The sequence below is a fragment of the Monodelphis domestica genome, chromosome 5, assembly GCF_027887165.1.
Source record: "Monodelphis domestica isolate mMonDom1 chromosome 5, mMonDom1.pri, whole genome shotgun sequence".
NCBI classification, from domain to species: domain Eukaryota; kingdom Metazoa; phylum Chordata; class Mammalia; order Didelphimorphia; family Didelphidae; genus Monodelphis; species Monodelphis domestica.
In genome coordinates, this window is record NC_077231.1 from 148,009,435 (window position 1) to 148,029,249 (window position 19,815).

Consider the following 19,815-nt stretch of genomic DNA (forward strand, 5'->3'; position numbering starts at 1 on the left):
ATTGTTTACTCTTGAATAAGGCTTGCTTCTATTCCCAGCATTCAGACTAAGCGGCTACATATTTTTCCTACACGTTTCTTTTTCCTTTTGGGAAAGAAGTTTGAGGCTTACTTTGTTTCTCACAGAGGTGTTAAGATAAAATAGATAAATTCTAGACTGTATGGTATACTGTACTTATCTACTGAAAAGCATCATTCAATTACATACTTTCCACCTTTCAAGGAGACGCATTTCCATTCATTTGTATGTAGTGTTCATTATCATAATACAATCATATGAATCACACACCTTTAATCCAAGAGCCTGAAACTGTATTTTTTTAACCATGATAATTTTATCTACTTTATAAGTTCTCTGAAAATATCACAGAGTAATAAATTAATAAAATTTATTCAGTAGTAAATTTCACTGGTATTCTATGGTATGTTGTTAATCAGTCATTTCAGTTGGACTCTTTGTGATCCCATTTGGGGTTTTCTTGGCAAAGATGCTGGAGTGGTTTGCATTTCCTTCTCCAGCTCATTTTACAGATGAAGAAACTGAGGCTAGCCTGAACAGCCAGAAAGTGAAGCTAGATTTGAATTCAGGTCTTCGTGACTCCAGCCCCTGTATTCTATATCCACCTAGTTATCGCTATGTCATGTAACTGAAAGGAATTAATTTTGATAACCTTTATTTTTTAAAAATTCATGAAACTATGTAATAGACTCAAATTTGTGTAACTCAAGTTGTGTAACAATTTTTGTCAGAAATTGTCTTCAGATACAAAGGACCCATGTGTACTTTAGGGGATTTTTTCCTTTTAATGACCCATAGTCCCTACCCTGGAAACATAGGGAAATATAAACATATCCCTTAGTTTACTGAGACTGATTCTCTCCTGGCATTTACAGTTTTTCAGAGGAAAATTTTAACAAAATGAGGAAAACAAAACTGAAATACTAGGATGAGCACTTATGTTCAAAGATGCATTTAAATTCCCCGAGTCTCATGTAGTTCTGGTAATAAGGATCCCTCTGATGAGGGTCCTCCTCCACAACCTATCTTGGCCCCTATGCTTTCTAGCTAGTTGTTCCTTATTAGAAAGGAGAGGGCAGCATAAATTTCCCTCTTCCTTTCCTTCTCTTTCACTCTTTCCTCTTCTCCCTCCAAATTTCCTGCTAACCTTCATGGCCCTATAAACCGTAGATTTTCACATCAAGTCCTCCAGTCCTCTTGTAGTGGAAAGAAAAATACATATCAAGGTAAGCTTTGACTTATAAAGAACAAATACATATATACTAAGGAGCTACAAGGTCTTTGGGGAAGGGAAGGAAGGGAATAAGAATTTATATAGCCTCTACTGTATGTCAGACACTGTGCTAAGTGCTTTACTAATAGGCTTCTATTAAAATATACTGATTTTAAAGCTGGTTTTGAATGTCTGCAAATTATTCTCAGCTCTTGAACAGATGAATTTGATGCCTATCTGTAATGACTCTTGTGTACGTAATGTATACAAAGAGTACAAAGCTGCCAAAACTTTTAAATTGAATAAATGTTCTTGACTTTAAAATATAGAGCTCCCTTAATTTTCTACTGTGATAAAAGTACAATTTTCTCTTTGCTCATTTGTTTCACCTACTGTACTCTGTCCATTTATTCAAAATAGCTGATGTTCCGTAAGATGCGTGGCTTAAGTGAATTCCCAGAGAGCATCTCTGCTACTGGAGATGTCCTTTCTCATTTGACCTCCTCTGTGGACCTTGATTTTGGGTCTCATCGGCCCCTTCATGTTACTATGCTGCCCAACCCCTCGCACCTTGAAGCTGTCAACCCTGTTGCTGTTGGCAAAACTCGTGGGAGACAACAGTCACAGTTAGATGGAGACTACTCTCCAGACAGTGCTGCTCAGCCAGGGGACAAAGTCATATGTCTGCAGGTATTTTAACTCTTTATTTTGGTGTTAGGTGGTCAGAGATGGAAAGGGTTAGGAAAGTAGAAAGCTTACATTTTGTAGGCTTGGAGGGTGATTGATGAATTGATGTTTCTCTTCTGGAAAGAGAACTTTCATTTAAACCTATCAGCACCAGATCTAAAAGGAGCAGGCCCTATCTCCCGAGGAATCTTTCTTCTTCACAAGAATTTGGAATTTGTGGGTGGTTGAGATAGCCATTTCTGCACTTTTGAGGAAGTGCAGATTATATTGTTTCCCTAAAAATTTTAGCTAAGTAAGAATCTATATGGTTTTAAAATTTTCAACCTTGGTGGCAAAACTATTTTTTAAAGTAAGGCTAAAGGTATCAAAGCAAATTTAACCAAGCCATTATTATGTGTGTTTTGTTTTCCTTTTTGTCTTATCCAAACAGAAAATGTACATTAGAGTAACTTCCACTTTTGTAATTTCAGGATTCATTTAAGTTTCATTCTGTATGTATTAGTATATTTTATAGGCTCTGTGGGACTCAATGATTCAAAATGAATTGAAAAAGATTAAACTTTTTTTGTTCTTTGTAGTCAAGAAGATTTCAGATCTATAGTTCATTCCTTTGAAAACCAACTTTAAAGTTGAATCCCAATAAATCTTGACTCCAGAGTGTGTTTTGTTAAAACAATATGAATTTAAGTTCAATAAATGGTTTTTAGGCATTAAGGATATGGGTTTTCTTTTCCTATCTGAGAGACTAGTAAATTAGGGTAAATAATTGGAAATCGAAGCAACAGGTAAACTAACCAGATGGCATGGAAACAAAATATTCATCTGATTACTTTTAATATAGTGAATAGAGAATTGGCCTAGGATTTAACAATCTTGGTTCTTATCCCAGCCCTGCCACTACTATTAGTTGTGTCATTATGGATAAATCACTTAACTCTTCCAACTAAGATTGAGTTTCTTCACCTGTAAAGTGGGGTTATCACTTTATTATTGTTGGGATCTGATGGCTGAAAGTGTTTGTATAACTATAACATATATAAGTTAACAAAATTACTTGAGTTATTGTTATTGACAGTCTAGCTGTATTAAAATTGACTGTGTCAGAAATATGAAAAATGAATGGGCTGACTGAGTTTGATTAGGAAAAAAAACAATTTGATGAGAAGATGACAATTTAAATTGATTACCAATGTTCTAGTGTAAGGTTATTTCTTTTAAATAAATTTTATTATATTTTATTATTATTTTATTTTCTCGATATAGGGGACTATTCCTTTTACAGAGAATAAAAAAGAAAGAAGAAAAGAAAAGAAAGCATTTCAAAAATTGACTGACATATTAGCAGTGACTGATAGTTAATGCAATATTCCCACCTTTGATGCAAGGATATTTCAAGTAATCAGTAGAAAATATTCATTCTAGTTTTCTGACTTATAAGCAAAAAAAACCCTTTTTCCCAGTGAATGACAGTTAATATAATAATTATTACCATTTTGATAACTGACATTTATAAAAATTATATTATCCAACATTTTATTTATGTTTTATTATTTCTATATAATATACAATACATAAATTACATTTATAATATGATAACTTTACAATCTGTCAGCTACTTTCCTACATCATCTCACTGGATCCTCCCAGTAACCCTCAACAGAGGATATTAAATTTGGAGTTATCCCCATTTTACAGATGAAGGAATTGAGGCTTTTTGACTTAAGTGACCTGCTCGTAGTCATTTTGTGACTAAGAGATAGGATTCAAGGTTGGTCTCTGAAGAAAGTTTGGGAAATACAAGGTTTTGTTTAAAAACATTTGTTTAAAAAAAGAATAGTGTCTCAGTTATACAGTGCTTTGAGGTTTACATATACATGTAGTATACATACATATATATGAATATATACACATAGGTGTATATATAACTATATAACATATAGTTAATATATGTATTATGTAGGTAATATATAGCATATATTAAGTAATATATCATATAAACATATGTGTGTGTATATATATGTGTATATATAAATAAAACATATTTATATGTAAAATCTCACTTGATCCTCACATCAACCCTGTGAGATAAGTGTTTTTATATCCATTTATAGATGAGGAGATGAAGGCTTAGCAAATGACTAGTGTTTGAGGCTGACTGGCTTCCTATGCCTCCTTTCTCATCTAGACATCTCTATTTCTATTACAACTATACAATTTCTTGATTTATTTTCTCTAGATTCACAATTCTGACTTCTTGTAGGGAATTCTAAATGGAAATCTTTAGCATTTTAGCTAATTCTTCTGACACTGCTATTTTCTTTCTGTCTTTTGCTTATTGTCTTCCTTTGAAAAATATATTTGGGGTGGGGGAGTACAGGGTGAGACATACTTTAAAAAAGCTATTGAACAGCCCATGTTGCATGTTTCTAAAATGCCAAGTTTCACAGAAGCATGACAAAATGGTGCAAGTGTGGAAACAGATGTTATATATTTCGCCTAGCAGTTGAAATGAACAATAGCTTCTGTTATAAGTGTTTTTTAAAAAGAGTACTGGGGGGAGCAGTCTGATTCATCTGTCCCTTGCTGCGAGCTCCCTTTCGCTCCATTACCCTGAAAGAAGAGTATCCAGCTGTGAGGAAGACAAGCAGCTTCTTGGCTTGTGTATCAGGAGATTAAGATGCTGGGTGATAGCTAAGGCATCTCTAGCTCAAAGAGGGGAGTGACTGATTACAGCATTAATTTTATAATGCTATTTAGGGGTGTCAGGGAGAAAAAGGGCTTCTAGCCATGACTGGAGAGGGGGAGGATATGTAGTGGTTGTTGGGAATTTTTTTCTGGACTTTTAAGTTACAGAATAGACAAAAAGATAGTTGATCATTGAGAAGGGAGAGAGGATTTGGTCAGAATTGGAGGCTCGAGCAGAGAAAGAGACCCAGGATCTAGCAGGCACCACTTGGGCTTTTGAATTTGCATTTTTAGTGTCTCTGGGAGTTGAATAGTAGTGATTCACTGATATGAATGTACTTTTCCAATATATTCATATAGCCTCTACCAGTCTGGGAAACAAACAATTCAGATGATATGGTATTAGGTAGCTTATGATAAAGGTACATACATGTTTTAGTAGCAATTTGTAAATATATTCACCTCCAAGTGTTTTTTTCTATAACATATAGAAATTTTTTTAAATGCTGAACTTAAACATTTCTTATACCCACGACAAAGCACACTAAGAGGATTCTATATGAAACAATTGGTTTCCATTTCATACAGCTTGTTTTAAATCAATCAATCAGATCTACATGTTAAACTGGCTTGCTAGTTGGTGTTTCCCCTGAACTTCCTTCTGTTTTCTTCTGTACATAAAATGCTGAGGGCTTTATTATACCTGGAGCACTCCATTTGGTTTAGGTCTGCTCAAGATCTATCTTTAGATCAATATTTCTGAGAATATCACTGCTTTGAAGGCTAAAATTTTGATGGTTCTCATTCTTTTCCAATACCTAAGCTACCTCTTTTCTTGCCTCCTGGCTTTTCATTCCAATCTACCTGTTGATGGCCAGATTTCCTAAGGGTTCTGATCCTTATCTATGGGACTTGTACATTCCAGACAAGTAACATGCTCTATTCCAAGTGATTTTTACCTCAGTTCTGAAGGTTCTTGGGTCTGCAATTTGCTCAGTGTTACATGCTCCCTCCACTAATACAGTTTGCAATCCCTCAGAAATAGAATAACTTGAATTCCGGAGCGGCTTTAGCTGAAAAACTCCTTATCCTAGAATGAAGCTCTTGGATGAGGCAAGCCTGTTTTAGGCTGGCACCTTGTTAGTTCAGGTTCAGTGTTATAATGAAATGTGGTACTCACAGCTCATTCAACAGTTAATAGAAGGAAAGTGTGCTTAGTCATAGCATAGATAGGATATATGAAAAGGCTACTCTAGCACTTAGCTTAGTTAGTTACAAGTTTTATTGACCCCTCTCAATTCCATATAGAAATGAGACGGGGAGGAGGTCAGAGTGTGCTGACTCATGTGGTCTTGGGCTATCCACCACGTCCAAAGGGTCCTTACTCTACATGGGTGTAGCATTTATACCTTTAGGCGACCAGAAAACCATATCAACATGGCCAGAAGCTGCCTCAGGGAAGGAGCATTTTGAGCCTTGGCCCAAGGCAAGTACTAAGGACAGATTTATTTCCTTTCAAGGGAAATCTAGTCCCTTGTTGTGAGGTCAGGGGGTACCTTGGTAGATAGTGGTCTTATCAAATCTCTCTACTTAGTTATGTCAGTTCTTGGACAAGAGATAGAGGGGCCCCTTTTGGAAAACTCAGCAACTTGGCTTAGGCTTTGCCAGTTTGCTCTTTTATAGCATAGACGAAGCCAGAGTCACTTCCATGCTATGATGAGGTATTAGTATGACTTATGGGTCTTACTGCCACCATACTCTTAATTATTTTCCCTTTGCATTATTTTCCTACTGCCATATTCATAGTGCCAGCTGCAAGATATAGGGAGGGAAAGTGAGGTCTGATCATCTATATGCATTTGGTGGGAAAAGGATAATGGGAATAGAAGACAAGGAAAAGGAGGAGTGTTTTTTTCCAAAAAATACTGTCCAGCAAATTCCTTTCTGTCTATCAAGCTATCTTTATGGATACCTTGCTCTTGTGTTCTATCTGCCTCCTCTGACAGGGCTGACTGTGGCATTGTTGATTGCTTTGGAAGATATGTTGGAATTATTGGGATGCTTTGTATACATGGTGATAGAGAGCCAGAGGGAATGGATCAACTGGTAATGGCTCCTGGGAGAAAGGAGCACAGAGCTTAATCACTGTGGGAAAATCTTTTTATGAATAGATTTTTTTTACATCACTATTTAAAAAACCTTCTTAATTCTACCGTGATGCTTAAACCTGTTATGTTCCTTTTTCCCCCCATAATTTAGGTTCATGGTGATGCTTCTTTCTGTGGTCAAGGGATTGTTCCTGAAACGTTTACCCTCTCTAATCTCCCACATTTCAGAATTGGTGGAAGTATCCATCTAATTGTTAATAACCAGCTGGGTTATACCACTCCAGCAGAAAGAGGAAGGTCTTCCTTGTACTGTAGTGACATTGGTAGGTACCACGGCCATACTAGGGGTTAAGTCAATCATACTGTTTGTGTAGGGAGTTCCGCAATATTTCTGTAAATGTGGGATTTTTTTAATGTGTCTTCTTCCTTCAGTGGCATAGCTCCTATTCCACCCACACCTTTTTCATCCCTTGTGATTCTTGGCTGTGTATAGCCCCCGTCCCCCAAATGAAGACTAATATCTCTGACATGATGGAATCCTTCTATATCAGGGTTTTTTTAAACTTTTTTATATAATGGACCCTTTTGTTGGTCTAGTAAAGTCCATAGACCCCTTATCAGAGTAATGTTTTTTTAATGCATAAAATGAAATACCAAAGATTACAAAGAAAACCAATTATATTGAAATAAAAGTGTGATATTTTTTTCCATGCAAGTTTATGGGCCCCTCTGCCCCCCAGACAAGTATTAATCCTGTAAGGGGTCTCTGTAGCCCAGGTGAAGATCCTGTGCTCTAGATGTTTTAACATTATGTGGACACCAGTACAACATTCAGGCTGTCTGGGATGATTATCTAATCATCTCTATTATATATTTTTTCTATTATATCTGCTAAATAACTGCTGCATCTCTCTTTTCTATCATACACTTCCTAAATAATAATGCTTATATTACCTCTTTGGGTGCAAGTTATGATTTAACTTACTTATGCCCATTATGCGTCTCTCCACTGTCCTTCTGGGTAACCTTCAGAGTGTGGTGTCCTATGATTCACAGTCATAATATTACCAAGAAAATGAGTGTTAAAAAGTTGTGTATAGTATTGTGTGTGTATGCATGTGGATGTGGACATTGGAGAGCAACTTGGGATCACTGTCACTGCTGCATACTTCCCCTACACAAGTTAGCTTGGTCTTTCCCATCTATTCAATTTTGGGTCAATCTGAGTCTAGGCCTACTAGAGCCCAGATACTTCTACAATATATTTTGTACAGATGAAATCAAAGATTTATCCATACAGCTGCATATTTGATTCATTTTCTAGTCTTCTTCTTTTTTTTTTAAACTCTTACCTTCTTTCTTAGAGTGGAGAGTGAACATTGGTTCCAATGCAGAAGAGCAGTAAGGACTAGGAAATGAGGGTTAAGTGATTTGCCCAGGGTCATACAGCTAGAAAGTATCTGAGACCAGATTTGAAACTAGGATCTCTCATCTCTAGGCCTGGCTCTCAATTTACGGAGCCATCCAGCTGCCTTTCTTCTCTCCTTTTATATTATTTTTTGTTTATTTATTTATTTTTAAACCCTTACCTTCTGTCTTGGAGTCAATACTGTGTATTGGCTCCAAAGCAAGACTGGTAAGGGCTAGGCAGTGGGAGTCAAGTGACTTGCCCAGGGTCACACAGCTGGGAAGTGTCTGAGGCCAGATTTGAACCTAGGACCTCCCATCTCTAGGCCTGACTCTCAATACACTGAGCCACCCAGCTACCCTCCTTTTATATTATTTTTAAGTCTTGGTGCAGCTATCAACAGAAATACTATCAAGTTGACACTTGGCTTGAAAACATTTGAGAATGTTTTTGAATCATCTATATCATGTTGGATTTTCAGATAATGGGAGAAAAGGACAGAGATTTTGAGGCTGCCATTTATGTAATGAATTGAAACATCCTGATGAACTTTGAAATATAATTATTCTATAACTGTTATGAGTTTTTAGTCCCTCTCCCATTATGCTATGAACTCCTTTAGAGAATGGATTTTACCTTTCTTTGTATCCCCAGTACTTGGAATTGAGTAAGCATTTAATTGGGGGTAACTAGATAGGACAGTGGATAGAATGCTAGGCCTAGAGTCAGGAAGACTTGTTCCTGAGTTCAAATCTAGCCTCAAATACTTAACAGCTGTGTGACCCTGGACAAGTCACTTTACCTTGTTTGCCTCAGTTTACCCATCTGTAAAAAGAACCAGAAAAGGAAATGACAAACCACTCTAGGATCTTTAGATAAAATATTTCAAGTTGGTTCATGAAGAGTTGGCCACAACTATAAATGACTAAATAACTATAAAGGCACCTAATTAATATGTATTGATCATTGACTGAAAAAAAAAAAGATTTCTTCCATGTTTGGTGCTCCCTAGCCTGATTAATATTGCCACTTTCTATTTCAGGTAAGATTGTTGGCTGTGCTGTCATTCATGTCAATGGAGATAACCCTGAGGAAGTAGTTCGTGCCACCCGCCTGGCTATGGAATACCAGCGCCAGTTTCGCAAAGATATAATTGTTGATTTGCTGTGCTACCGGCAGTGGGGTCATAATGAGCTGGATGAACCCTTCTTTACCAATCCTGTGATGTATAAAATCATTAGGTAAATCATTAGGAATGTTCATTTAATATCCACCACTGAAATATGTCTAGCTTTATATGTATTTCTTAGTTCTGTTGATTTTCCTATGACAGTATTTTATGACTATTTTACATATAGGAAAACTGAGGCAGAAGAGTGAGATGAAAACTTGCCTCTGCAACAAAGTTTAAACCAAAAATGCAAACTTTCCAAGTGTATTTATTTTATCAAGGCTCTTATAATTAGAGGTATACTGATAAATGTTTATAAATGTTTAACAACTGGCTCTCTAGGGGGAAAAATTGTAAGTATGACATACTTTCCATTTAATCCTCATTAATAACATTTTCTTCATCACTTCGTAAGCCTAGACAGTCAACAAAACAGTAAATCATGCCTTGATCTACAGTATTTGCTAATTTCTGAAGTATAAATGCTCACACTGAAAATTTAACATTCAACTTTTTCCTGAGCTGGCTCTCATATACCCCTGTTTATAACTATAGACTCTCTTAGCTTCTTGATAAGATGTAAGGATTTAATTGATTATAGAATCAAAGATTTAAAGGTGATCCTTAGAAGTGATTTTATCCTTAATATCTTTCTACAGTGTTCCCAGATGTGTTCACTGTGTAACTGCTTGAAGGCTATATAACTAGGGGAGACCTAAGGCTACCCATTTTACTTTTAGACAACTCAGTTTGAGGAAGTGAGGTAGCTAAATGATTCAGTGGCTTTAGTGCTGGATCTGGAGGCAGGAAGAAGACCTGTTTAATTGGAAGAGGACTTTTTTTTTTTATAGCTTACTGGATTTCTTTCTCTGAAATTTTGTTGGTTAAATCCTCTATTTCATGTTTTATTGATTTTCACATTTAAATTTTTGTAAATATCCATCCCATTTAATTTTTTCTCCATTTTGTTGGCACAACATTCCTAACTTTCTTTATTCCATCTCTTTCATAATGAATTCACTCTTCTCATTTTGATGGTAATTGTTTAAAGGGCTCTAGGTGGCACAGTGGATAGAGCACAGGGTGTGGAGTGATGAAGAGTTCAAATTAGGTCCAAAAGACTTATTAGCTGTTTAACTAGTGACTTAGGTAAGCCCATTTAACCCTTCTTGATTTAGTTTCCTCATCTGTCAAATGAGCAGGAGAAGGAAATGACAAACCACTCTAGTGTCTCTGCTAAGAAAACCCCAAATGGGGTCACAGAGAGTTGGACATGACTGAAACAAGTTAAGAAACAACAATAGTTTTTTTAAAAATTCAGATTCACTAATAAAGAATTGGGATTTGGGGTCTTTTAAAATGTATTTTAAAATAATTCCAGTAGTCTTTTCCAGCTAGTTTTTCTTCTGATTTTTAAAATGTCTATTTTTTTTGCTTGAGGATTATAAGTTTTGCATTTTTTTAAACTTTAAAGAAATTCTTTACTAATTTTCAATGCTTTTTATTTCATCAATATATGTATAAAGAGATAGACATTTTTCTCTAAGGGAGAATGTTCTTAACCTTTTTTTGTCATGGACCCCTCTTATAATCTGATGAAGTCTCTGGACTTTTACTCATAATAGCATTTTATGTTAATAAAATATAATATATAAGATTGTAAGGGATGCTGATTATATTGAAATTTGTTGTTTTTGTTTAGTTGTGTCTGACTCTTCATGACTCCATGGTCTCCTGCCCATGGGATTTTCTTGGCTAAGATATTAGAGTGGTTTGCCATTTTCTCCAGTGGATTAAGGTAAAAAGGAAATTAAGTGTCTTTCTCAGGGACATATAGCTTTAGTAAGTGCCTGAGCAGCTCCAGCACTGTATCCACTAAGCTATGTAGCTCTCTCATATTGAAATATAGTTATTAAAATATTAACAAAGCAAATTCATGGACTCCCTGAAATCTATCCATTGACTTCTTAGGAATCTTGGGACTCTAAGTTAAGAGCCCTCCTATAAAGAATGCCTTTCTACAAATTTTGATTCATTGTCTCATTGTTATGATTCTTTAATATATTTAGTTTTTTATATTTCTGCCCCATATATTATTTATTTGTTCTTTTTTGCCCTAGTTCATGATTTTTGAAAATTTGCTGTCAATACTGAAAAAATGGGTATATTACTCAAGATTCCTATTCAATAATTGACAGAGGTCTAGCCTATTTAGTTTTTCCATTTAAGTCCATAATTTTCTTTTTTAAATATATTTTGTATTGATTTGTATAAGTTTGAAAAGGGCATGTTCAAGTAATCTAAAATCATTATCTTACTATCTTGGTCTTTTTCGAATTCAGTTAGCTTTTCCTTTTAAGTACTCAGATGCCTTTAGTACAGGTATATTTAGCACTGGCTTGGTTTCATCCAAGATAATGCTTTAAAATATAATGTAGTTCTCTGTTTGCCTTTCTTGTCATTATCAGTTATTACCATTGTCCTTTAGAAAGTCATGATTCTTATGCTTGCTTTTTTTGGATTAATTTAAAGCATTATAGACAACTTTAACTTGTAATTATTTATATAAATATTTGTTTTAAGTGTGTTTCTCTGCATAAAATTTTGAGTTTTCTTTTCTTTTTCCCCTTCCCCTTTATTTATTTATTTTTAGTTAATGAAGTTAGAGTATTTTTCCATGGTTACATGATTCATGTTCTTTCCTTCCTCTCTACTCTCTCCCCTCCCAGGGCTGACAAACAGTTCCACTAGGTTATACGTGTATCATTGTTCAAAACCCATTTTCATATTATTAATATTTGCAATAGAGTGATCATTTAAAGCCAAAACCTTGGGTTTTATTTTCTAATTCACTATTACTCTTACATTTTATGGGTTTGTTCATCCCACTTACATTCAAGGTTATGATTTAGTTTCCCTTCAGCAAATTTTGTTACCTCCTTTTAATTAAAAAAAAAACCAGCACGATAATAATACCAATTATCTGAAGCTTATTTTGCTAGAAACAACCAGATTCCTCCTCTCTTCATCCCCAGCCCAAAACCCATATCTAAATTGGTTTATAGATTTTGCTTTAAAAATAAAACAAACAAGCAAACAATAGATGTAGCTGTAGTTTATTTACTTGAAACAACCTGACCCAAATCTTTGCCACATACATTTCTTACCAAGCCTCAGGTGAAGAAATACAGCTTTTCTCTCTCTCATTCAATCTAGCTCTGGATAACTTTATCCTATTTTGCTACTAAAATTTGGTAAAGTTAAGTGTCATAGTAGATAGAATGCCATGCTTGCAATCAGGAAGATTTCTTTCTCTTCCTGAATTCAAATTTGTCTTCAGTCACTTACTAGTTATCACTATATGTGACCTGGGCAAGTCATTTAACCTGTTTGCCAAAGTACTAGGATGTTTTTTCTAAGAAAACACCAAGTGGGATCACAAAGAGTCAAGACACATCTGTAAAACAACTGAACAACAACAGCCATAATCTTTTTCCTTTGCCTAACTCAAATTAACAGCATCATTAATGAGCCTCACTTTGGAAATCTCTATTTGAAATTATGGATTCTATCCTCATGTTATTTGCGCTATAGTCATTTTTTTAACCCTCACCTCCTGAATAAGAATCAATACTAAGTTTTGGTTCCAAGGTAATATAGCAGTGAGGGCTAGGCAATTGGGTTTAAGTGATTTGCCCAGAGTCACACAGCTAAGAAGTATCTAAAGCCATATTTAAGCCAGGACCTTCTGTCTCTAGGCCTGACTCTCAATCTTCTGAGCCACTTAGCTGCCCCTTACCTATAGGAAATTTTCTTATAATATTTTATTTAGGCTCTTTGTTCTATGAAGTATAATTAGAACAATACCTGTTTTGAATAGGCTGGGCTGGTTTTCCTTTAAGTAGGGGGAAAGGATATTTTTTGCTTTAAATTATCCTTAGTTGATTGGCTTCTTTGCCACCTGAAGTATAAAAGACCCAAACAATGAGGAATTAGTGTCAGGCTTGGGCTTTTATAATTATAAGACCACAGAGGGATAGAAGTTCATATTCTTCAGCCACTGTGACTTGACAATAGGGATCTAACAGATACGGAATATCCCACAAGTCTTATTGAACCTTTAAACTTTAATCACTTTAAAAGATGTAATAGCTTAAACTTACACTAAGAATTTTGGGACATCCTAAATATAAAGAAATACTAGCTTAATGAAGAATCTTCTGAAGGAGCACCTTTGTTTAAGTGAAGATGAATGAAAGATCCTCTGTTTGAATCTTAGTTATGGTGGTTTCTCAGTGTATTGTGGGCACTGGTATTACAAATTCTTAGAAGTTAGTACTTGTGCAGAAGCTTAGAGTAGGTTCTATGCCAGTTATTTTTAGTCTTACAGTTGCCACATCTTCCTATATATCTTATTGTGATTCCAAGTCACTATGAAAGTTCTTGATATGTCCATTTTCTCTTTTAAACAACTAAGTGGGTTTTGTTGTTGTCATCTTCTTTCAGTAGATATCATCTTGCTTTTTTATCCTGCAAAATTGCTCATTATATTAGGACTTCTTTCCCCCCTTATTCATGAACTTTCAGGGTTTTAAATGGATGTCTGCAATCATCCAGTGCAACCCATACTGAAAAAAAGAATTCCCACTACCACAATATGACAACTGATTTTTCTGGTAAGATTCTTCCTGTAAGGATTTTTCTTCTTTCTGCTTGTCATTGTTATTTTATCTGCTACATTTTCCACTGTCTTATGGTGTTCCAAGGGAGTTGGACTTAGTTACCATTTTCTCTACCATCTTGCTGGAATTCAGCCTGCTGACTTCCTTAGAGAACTTTGCTACTTTTGTTACTTGTCCTTGCTTTCATCTTCCGTTTGTATATTCTTAAGCTACTTTATCAGTTAGTTCTGGTTTATATGTGCCCATTTCTTTAAGCAGCTTACCTTTTGGTGGACCAATTTCTACATAATTCTTCAGGATTTCATTCTGTGGACGCTGCCTCTTGGATGATACTTCTGAAAACCTTAGCACATTGGCTCCTACCTGCCCTTCCCATGAACCCTCCTCCAAAGTGAAATGTGCCTTCTGGTCTATGTGCAGCCTTCCTTTACTTCACTATTATTAACTATGCAATGGAGTAGTCACCTGTTCCCAAGGTTTCTGTTTTTACGTCAGTTACTTTTTAAATTTTTAAATTTAAATTTATTTATTTAATTAGTTTAGAACATTTTTCCATGGTTACATGATCCATATTCTTTCCCTTCCCTCCTCCCTCCCCTCTCCTGTAGCCAATGTGCAATTCAACTGGGTTCTACATGTATCATCATCAGTTACTTTTTTGTCAAAATAACTTGTCCCTTTGTGGTCTTCTCTACCTTTTTAAGAATAAAATTATCATTAAGCCAGTCACAGATTTGTCAGTTGTATAACTTAACTTTTAGGACGGGGGAGGGAAGGGAAGAGAAGAGGAAAGGGAAGGAGGGAGAAAGAGGAAAGAGACAGAGAGAGGGAGACAGAGACAGAAAGACAGAGAGAAAGCAGAGGTACAAAGAACATTTGAGAAGTCAAGGTCTTGTGTCAATGCAATATTCTATTTTAGATGGCTACTAGTAGCCCCTTGCACATAGGCATAAGCAAAACTTTTCCCTAGAATGTGCATCCCAGCAATTCTTCAAAAGATAAACATTTATTACTCAGTCATAAGAATAGAGACAGGAACTAGCCATGATTATTTCAATGGTCTAAAGATCTCTTGAATGAGAAAACCCCATGTACCAATACAAACCTGCATTGCAACTTAAAGTGCAAACTTTTCTTCTCTTTTGAGTGTTAGAAAGTTGCCTAGGGCACTGAGAAGTTAAATGACTAGACTCAGGTCACATAGCTAATATATGTGTCAAAGGTAAGACTTGAAATGAAGTCTTCCTAATTCTGAGGTAAGCTCTCAGTACAATGCTTATAACTTGACTATTCCACTCAATAATAAGGGATATTATTTTTATTCATCAAAAAATCTAGATTTGACTAAGCTTAATTTTTAAAAAATTTAACAACTAAACTTTTCTTTAAAAATGCAAAAATACCAAATGTGTCTTTAAGATATTAGCATGTGTCTTAAAAAACCCTAAAAAAGAAAACTTTCTTTATAAATATGTGTAGTATATAACAAAACAAATTCCTACATTGGTCATGCCTAAAAATGTATGCCTCTATATTTTAAGTTCATCACTTCTCTGCCAGGAGGTAAGAGAGAGGAACCAGTAGCATGCCTTGGACACATACCTCTTTTTTCCTTCTCTTTATCTTATCCTAGATTTCTTTACTATGTTTTATTTCTCAATGTCCTAGATTAGCTTACATAAATGTATATTCTTTTTTATGTTTTATTTAATTAGTCAATTTAGAACATTATTCCTTGGTTACAAGAATCATATTCTTTCCCTCCCCTGCCTCCACCCCTTCCCATAATGCATAATTCCACTGGGTTTTATATGTTTCTTGATCAGAACCTATTTCCACGTTGTTGGTGTTTGCATTAGGATGTTCATTTAGAGTCTCCATCCCCAACCATATCCCCTCAACTCATGTAATCAAGCCGTTGTTTTTCTTCTGTGTTTCTGCTCCCACAGTTCTTCCTCTGGATGTGTATAGTGTTCTTTCTCATAAGTCCTTCAGAATTGTCCTGGTTCATTGCATTGCTGCTAGTAGAGAAGTCCATTACATTCGATTGTACCACAATGTGTCAGTCACTGTGTACAATGTTCTCCTGGTTCTGCTCCTTTCATTCTGCATCAGTTCCTGGAGGTTGTACCAGTTCACGTGGAATTCCTCCAGTAACTATATTCTTAACAGGCAAAGCTTTTCTGTTTTATCTATTCTGTTCCCTTGGAAAAGAGAACAACCTACTGTCAAGAATTCTATTCTACCACGTCTAAATGTTGATGTTAAATTTGCCTCCTTACATTAGAATCTCTAGTTCACTTTATTCATTATACATGCTGTTTTATTATATATATTATATATACTTTATATTTAAAATATGTATATATATTTAAAAAAACCCTTACCTTCTGTCTTAGTATCAATTCTAAGAAGAGTAGTAAGGGCTAGGCAATGGGGGTTAAGTGACTTGCCCAGGGTCACATAGCTAGGAAGTGTCAGAGGTCAGGTTTGAACCCATATTGTTTTGACTCTGGGCCTGGCATTTTGTCCACTGTGCTACCTAGCTGCCCCTGTGTACATTAATTTTAGCCATCTGAAGCAACAGATCTCTTTTTGTAAATACTGACTTCTATGAATTACTGGTCCTGCCTTCTGGGCTTATTTCTTTTTCCTATTTTGGACTCAATACTTCCATGGTCCTAGACTTGTCAGACAGATTAGTCTTGCCTTCTGTCTTGGAATCAGTATTGTGTAATGGTACACAATATTTCAGTAAGGGCTAGGCAATGGGAGTTAAGTGACTTGCCCAGTGTGACATTTAAAATAGTGGTGGTCATAAACTGTTACAGATAAAAAGAGTGGTTGCCTTAAACTGTGACCGCAAAGATGTTTTTTATATTAAGAATAAAATGGTCGCCAGGGGAAAATTCCCAAATATGAAATATACCCAAGTCAGCTGGGTTTTTATAGAGATTTTAATTAATACAAATAAGGAATTCATGAAAGAGAGAGAGTAAGAGGAAACAATGAGAAAAGAGATAGGCTGGCCTAGGCCAGCCTAAGTTTTTAAGCCTTTAAGAGAGAGATCAGTCAGTCTTTTATCCACTCACCACAAGATTTTGTTCCAAGCAAGATTCTGGTGTTCAGAGAGATACACAGTTCAGCTTTGGCCAGCTCAATCTCCAGAGAGAGTACTCTGAGAGAGTCCCCTTGCTCTCAGCTTCTCATCTCCTTTTAAAGAGAATTTTCTCCTATGTCACCTCCCCTAAGTTCTCACATCTACCAATCACAGTAGACATTTTCCAAAGGTCAGACCATTCTTAATTCATACCTGAGTAGGCTAAAATCTCTGAGTAAGTTCTCACCTCTTTGCCCCTTGTAAGTTTACAAGTTGCCTGACCTTTATAGGTACTTAAGCACCCTTTTGTATTAGATCTAAAAACAGGCCCAGCTTAAGGGCTTTTGCCTTAATATAAGTATGGGTTAAGTACTTTTCCTTGTTCAGTAAAGAATTTGCAACTTTATCTTCCCCTAAAGTATGCTTAAGTATGGGTGGAGTAGAGTTCTCACATTCCTGACTAAGTCTCTTCATTGTTTAAAATGGGGAATGGTCTTAACCAAGTCTTCTGAAGTAGGGTCTGAGAATTTTCTAACATTCACACCAGGGTCACACAGCTAGGAAATATCTGAGGCCAGTTCACATTTTTTTTTCAGTATTTCCCTGGATATCCTTGATCTTTTGTTCTTCCAAATGAAATTTGTTATGGTTTTTTCTAATTCAGCAAAAAAAGTTTCTTGGTAGTTCGATGGGTATGGCACTAAATAAGTAAATAAGTTTGGGTAGGATTGTCATTTTTATTATGTTAGCTCATCCTACCCATGAGCAATTAATGTTTTTCTCCTGTTCTCTTGTAACAAAGAATTTTTTAAGAGGAAAAAGAGAAAATTTCAGTAATACCTATCAACACATCAAAAAATCTTGACACATGAAATTCTCCATATATTTTCACATCTCTTCTTTGGGCTCAATTTACTAGCCCTCAAGAAGAAAAAAACAAAACACAATTATGCAATCTCCCTCCAAGATATATTCCAAGATATATTTATGGGTAGTAAAGTAAGTATGTTTTCTATGTTGCTTTTTTGGCAGAAGATGTTTATTCTGTGAGAGGCCATTTATAATTTTAGAGGCCTTCTAACTTGCTTATCATTTTAATTTTTCTTTTTCTATCTCCTAAATAGATCACGAAAGAGCATCCCAGACACCTATGCAGAGAGCCTTATTGCCCATGGACTTATGACCCAGGAGGAAGTATCTGAAATAAAGAACTCCTATTACTCTAAGCTAAGTGACCATCTGACTAACATGACACTTTATAGCCCACCTGCAACTAATCTTCAGGCCCACTGGCGAGGCCTAGTGGAACCTTCGGCCAGGATCACCACCTGGGACACTGGTGTACCCATTGACCTTCTGAGATTTGTTGGAGGAAAGTCTGTGGAAGTACCTGAGGAACTTCAGATGCACAGTCACCTTCTAAAGACCTATGTTCAAGTAGGTTTCTATCAGGAAGTATTCAGATATTTGGCGACTGTTTCATTTATTTTGTTCAGTTCATGTAATGGATTTGTATTATTCTTTTTTTTTTAAATAGCCCTTATTTCAGTCTTAGACTTGATACTGAATATCAGTTCCAAGGCAGAAGAGTAGTGAGGGATGGGCAATTGGGATTAAGTGACTTGCCCAGGGTCACAATATTTTGAGACCAGAGTTGAATCCAGGACTTCCCATCTCTAGATCTGGCTCTCTATCCAGTGAGCCACCTAGCTGCCCCAACTATTTGGTTTTGACTAGTTATCTTAGTTCATGTTAAGGTCACATCTTGCCCATCTTTTTTCTCTCCTTTGATTCTGGAGATAGCATAGCAGAGAATGCTTTAATTATGATTAGTGGTTTAAATTTAAAATAACCTCATTTTCATTTGACTAAGCACACAGAATTGAAAAATAAAACTTATACACAAAAAGAGAAAAATGTTTAGTCAATCCACCAATTAGGAGTGAATTTGAAATTCCTAAATTTGGGGGGAGGCTTGAAGAAAAAGACATTGTAGGAGGTGGTTATTGATACCTATATTTGAGGCCAAATTGTTGAAACTAAATGTGATCCATTTTTTTTCCCACTCTTAATATGCAGGCCAGAATAGAGAAAATAAAGGAAGGAATGAAATTAGACTGGGCCACTGCAGAAGCTCTAGCTTTGGGCTCATTACTTGCTCAAGGTAAGACACATCTCTGCTTTGCTGCTCAGCTTCTTGATACAAAGGGTATTTTCTTATTTGCAAAAACTGACCTCTTCAGCCACTTCCTAGCTGTGTGACCCTGGGCAAGTCACTTGACCCCCATTGCCTAGCCCTTACCACTCTTCTGCTTTGGAGCCAATACACAGTATTGACTCCAAGACAGAAGGTAAGGGTTTTAAAAAACAGACAAAAAAAAAACTGACCTCTTTGGTTTATCCATCCTTTTGCAATGGCTGGAGGAATCCACTGGAATGTGAAAAATTAGAATTCACTTCACTATTTGAACAAGCTGACTCAAAGAGTGAACAAAGACAAGACATTAGAGAGAGAAAATCAGAGTGGAAACCTAGTGTTAAGACTTGCTTTTTTAAAAATGCATTTGCATTTGTTTTCCATTATCAGACATTTATTTTTCTATCTTCTCCCACTCCTGCAAGAAAAGAAAAACAAAATGCTTGTAACAAATAAACGTAGTTAAGTAAAACAAATTCCCATACTAGTTATATCCAAAAATAACATGAGATTTCTTTTCAAAGACCTTTCTACAAAACCTATAGT

The 19,815-nt window shown here is 35.7% G+C and overlaps 1 protein-coding gene across 1 annotated transcript in view; it reads left to right on the forward strand.

The window, feature by feature from the left end:
- DHTKD1 (dehydrogenase E1 and transketolase domain containing 1) overlaps positions 1-19,815 on the forward strand; it is a 57,802-nt gene that overhangs the window by 18,307 nt on the left and 19,680 nt on the right. Inside the window, exons 5-9 of the mRNA XM_001367853.2 lie at positions 1,652-1,921; positions 6,863-7,034; positions 9,162-9,360; positions 18,197-18,509; positions 19,152-19,236. Of these exons, the coding sequence (XP_001367890.1) occupies positions 1,652-1,921; positions 6,863-7,034; positions 9,162-9,360; positions 18,197-18,509; positions 19,152-19,236 (1,039 nt within the window). The remainder of the gene's footprint in view (positions 1-1,651; positions 1,922-6,862; positions 7,035-9,161; positions 9,361-18,196; positions 18,510-19,151; positions 19,237-19,815) is intronic.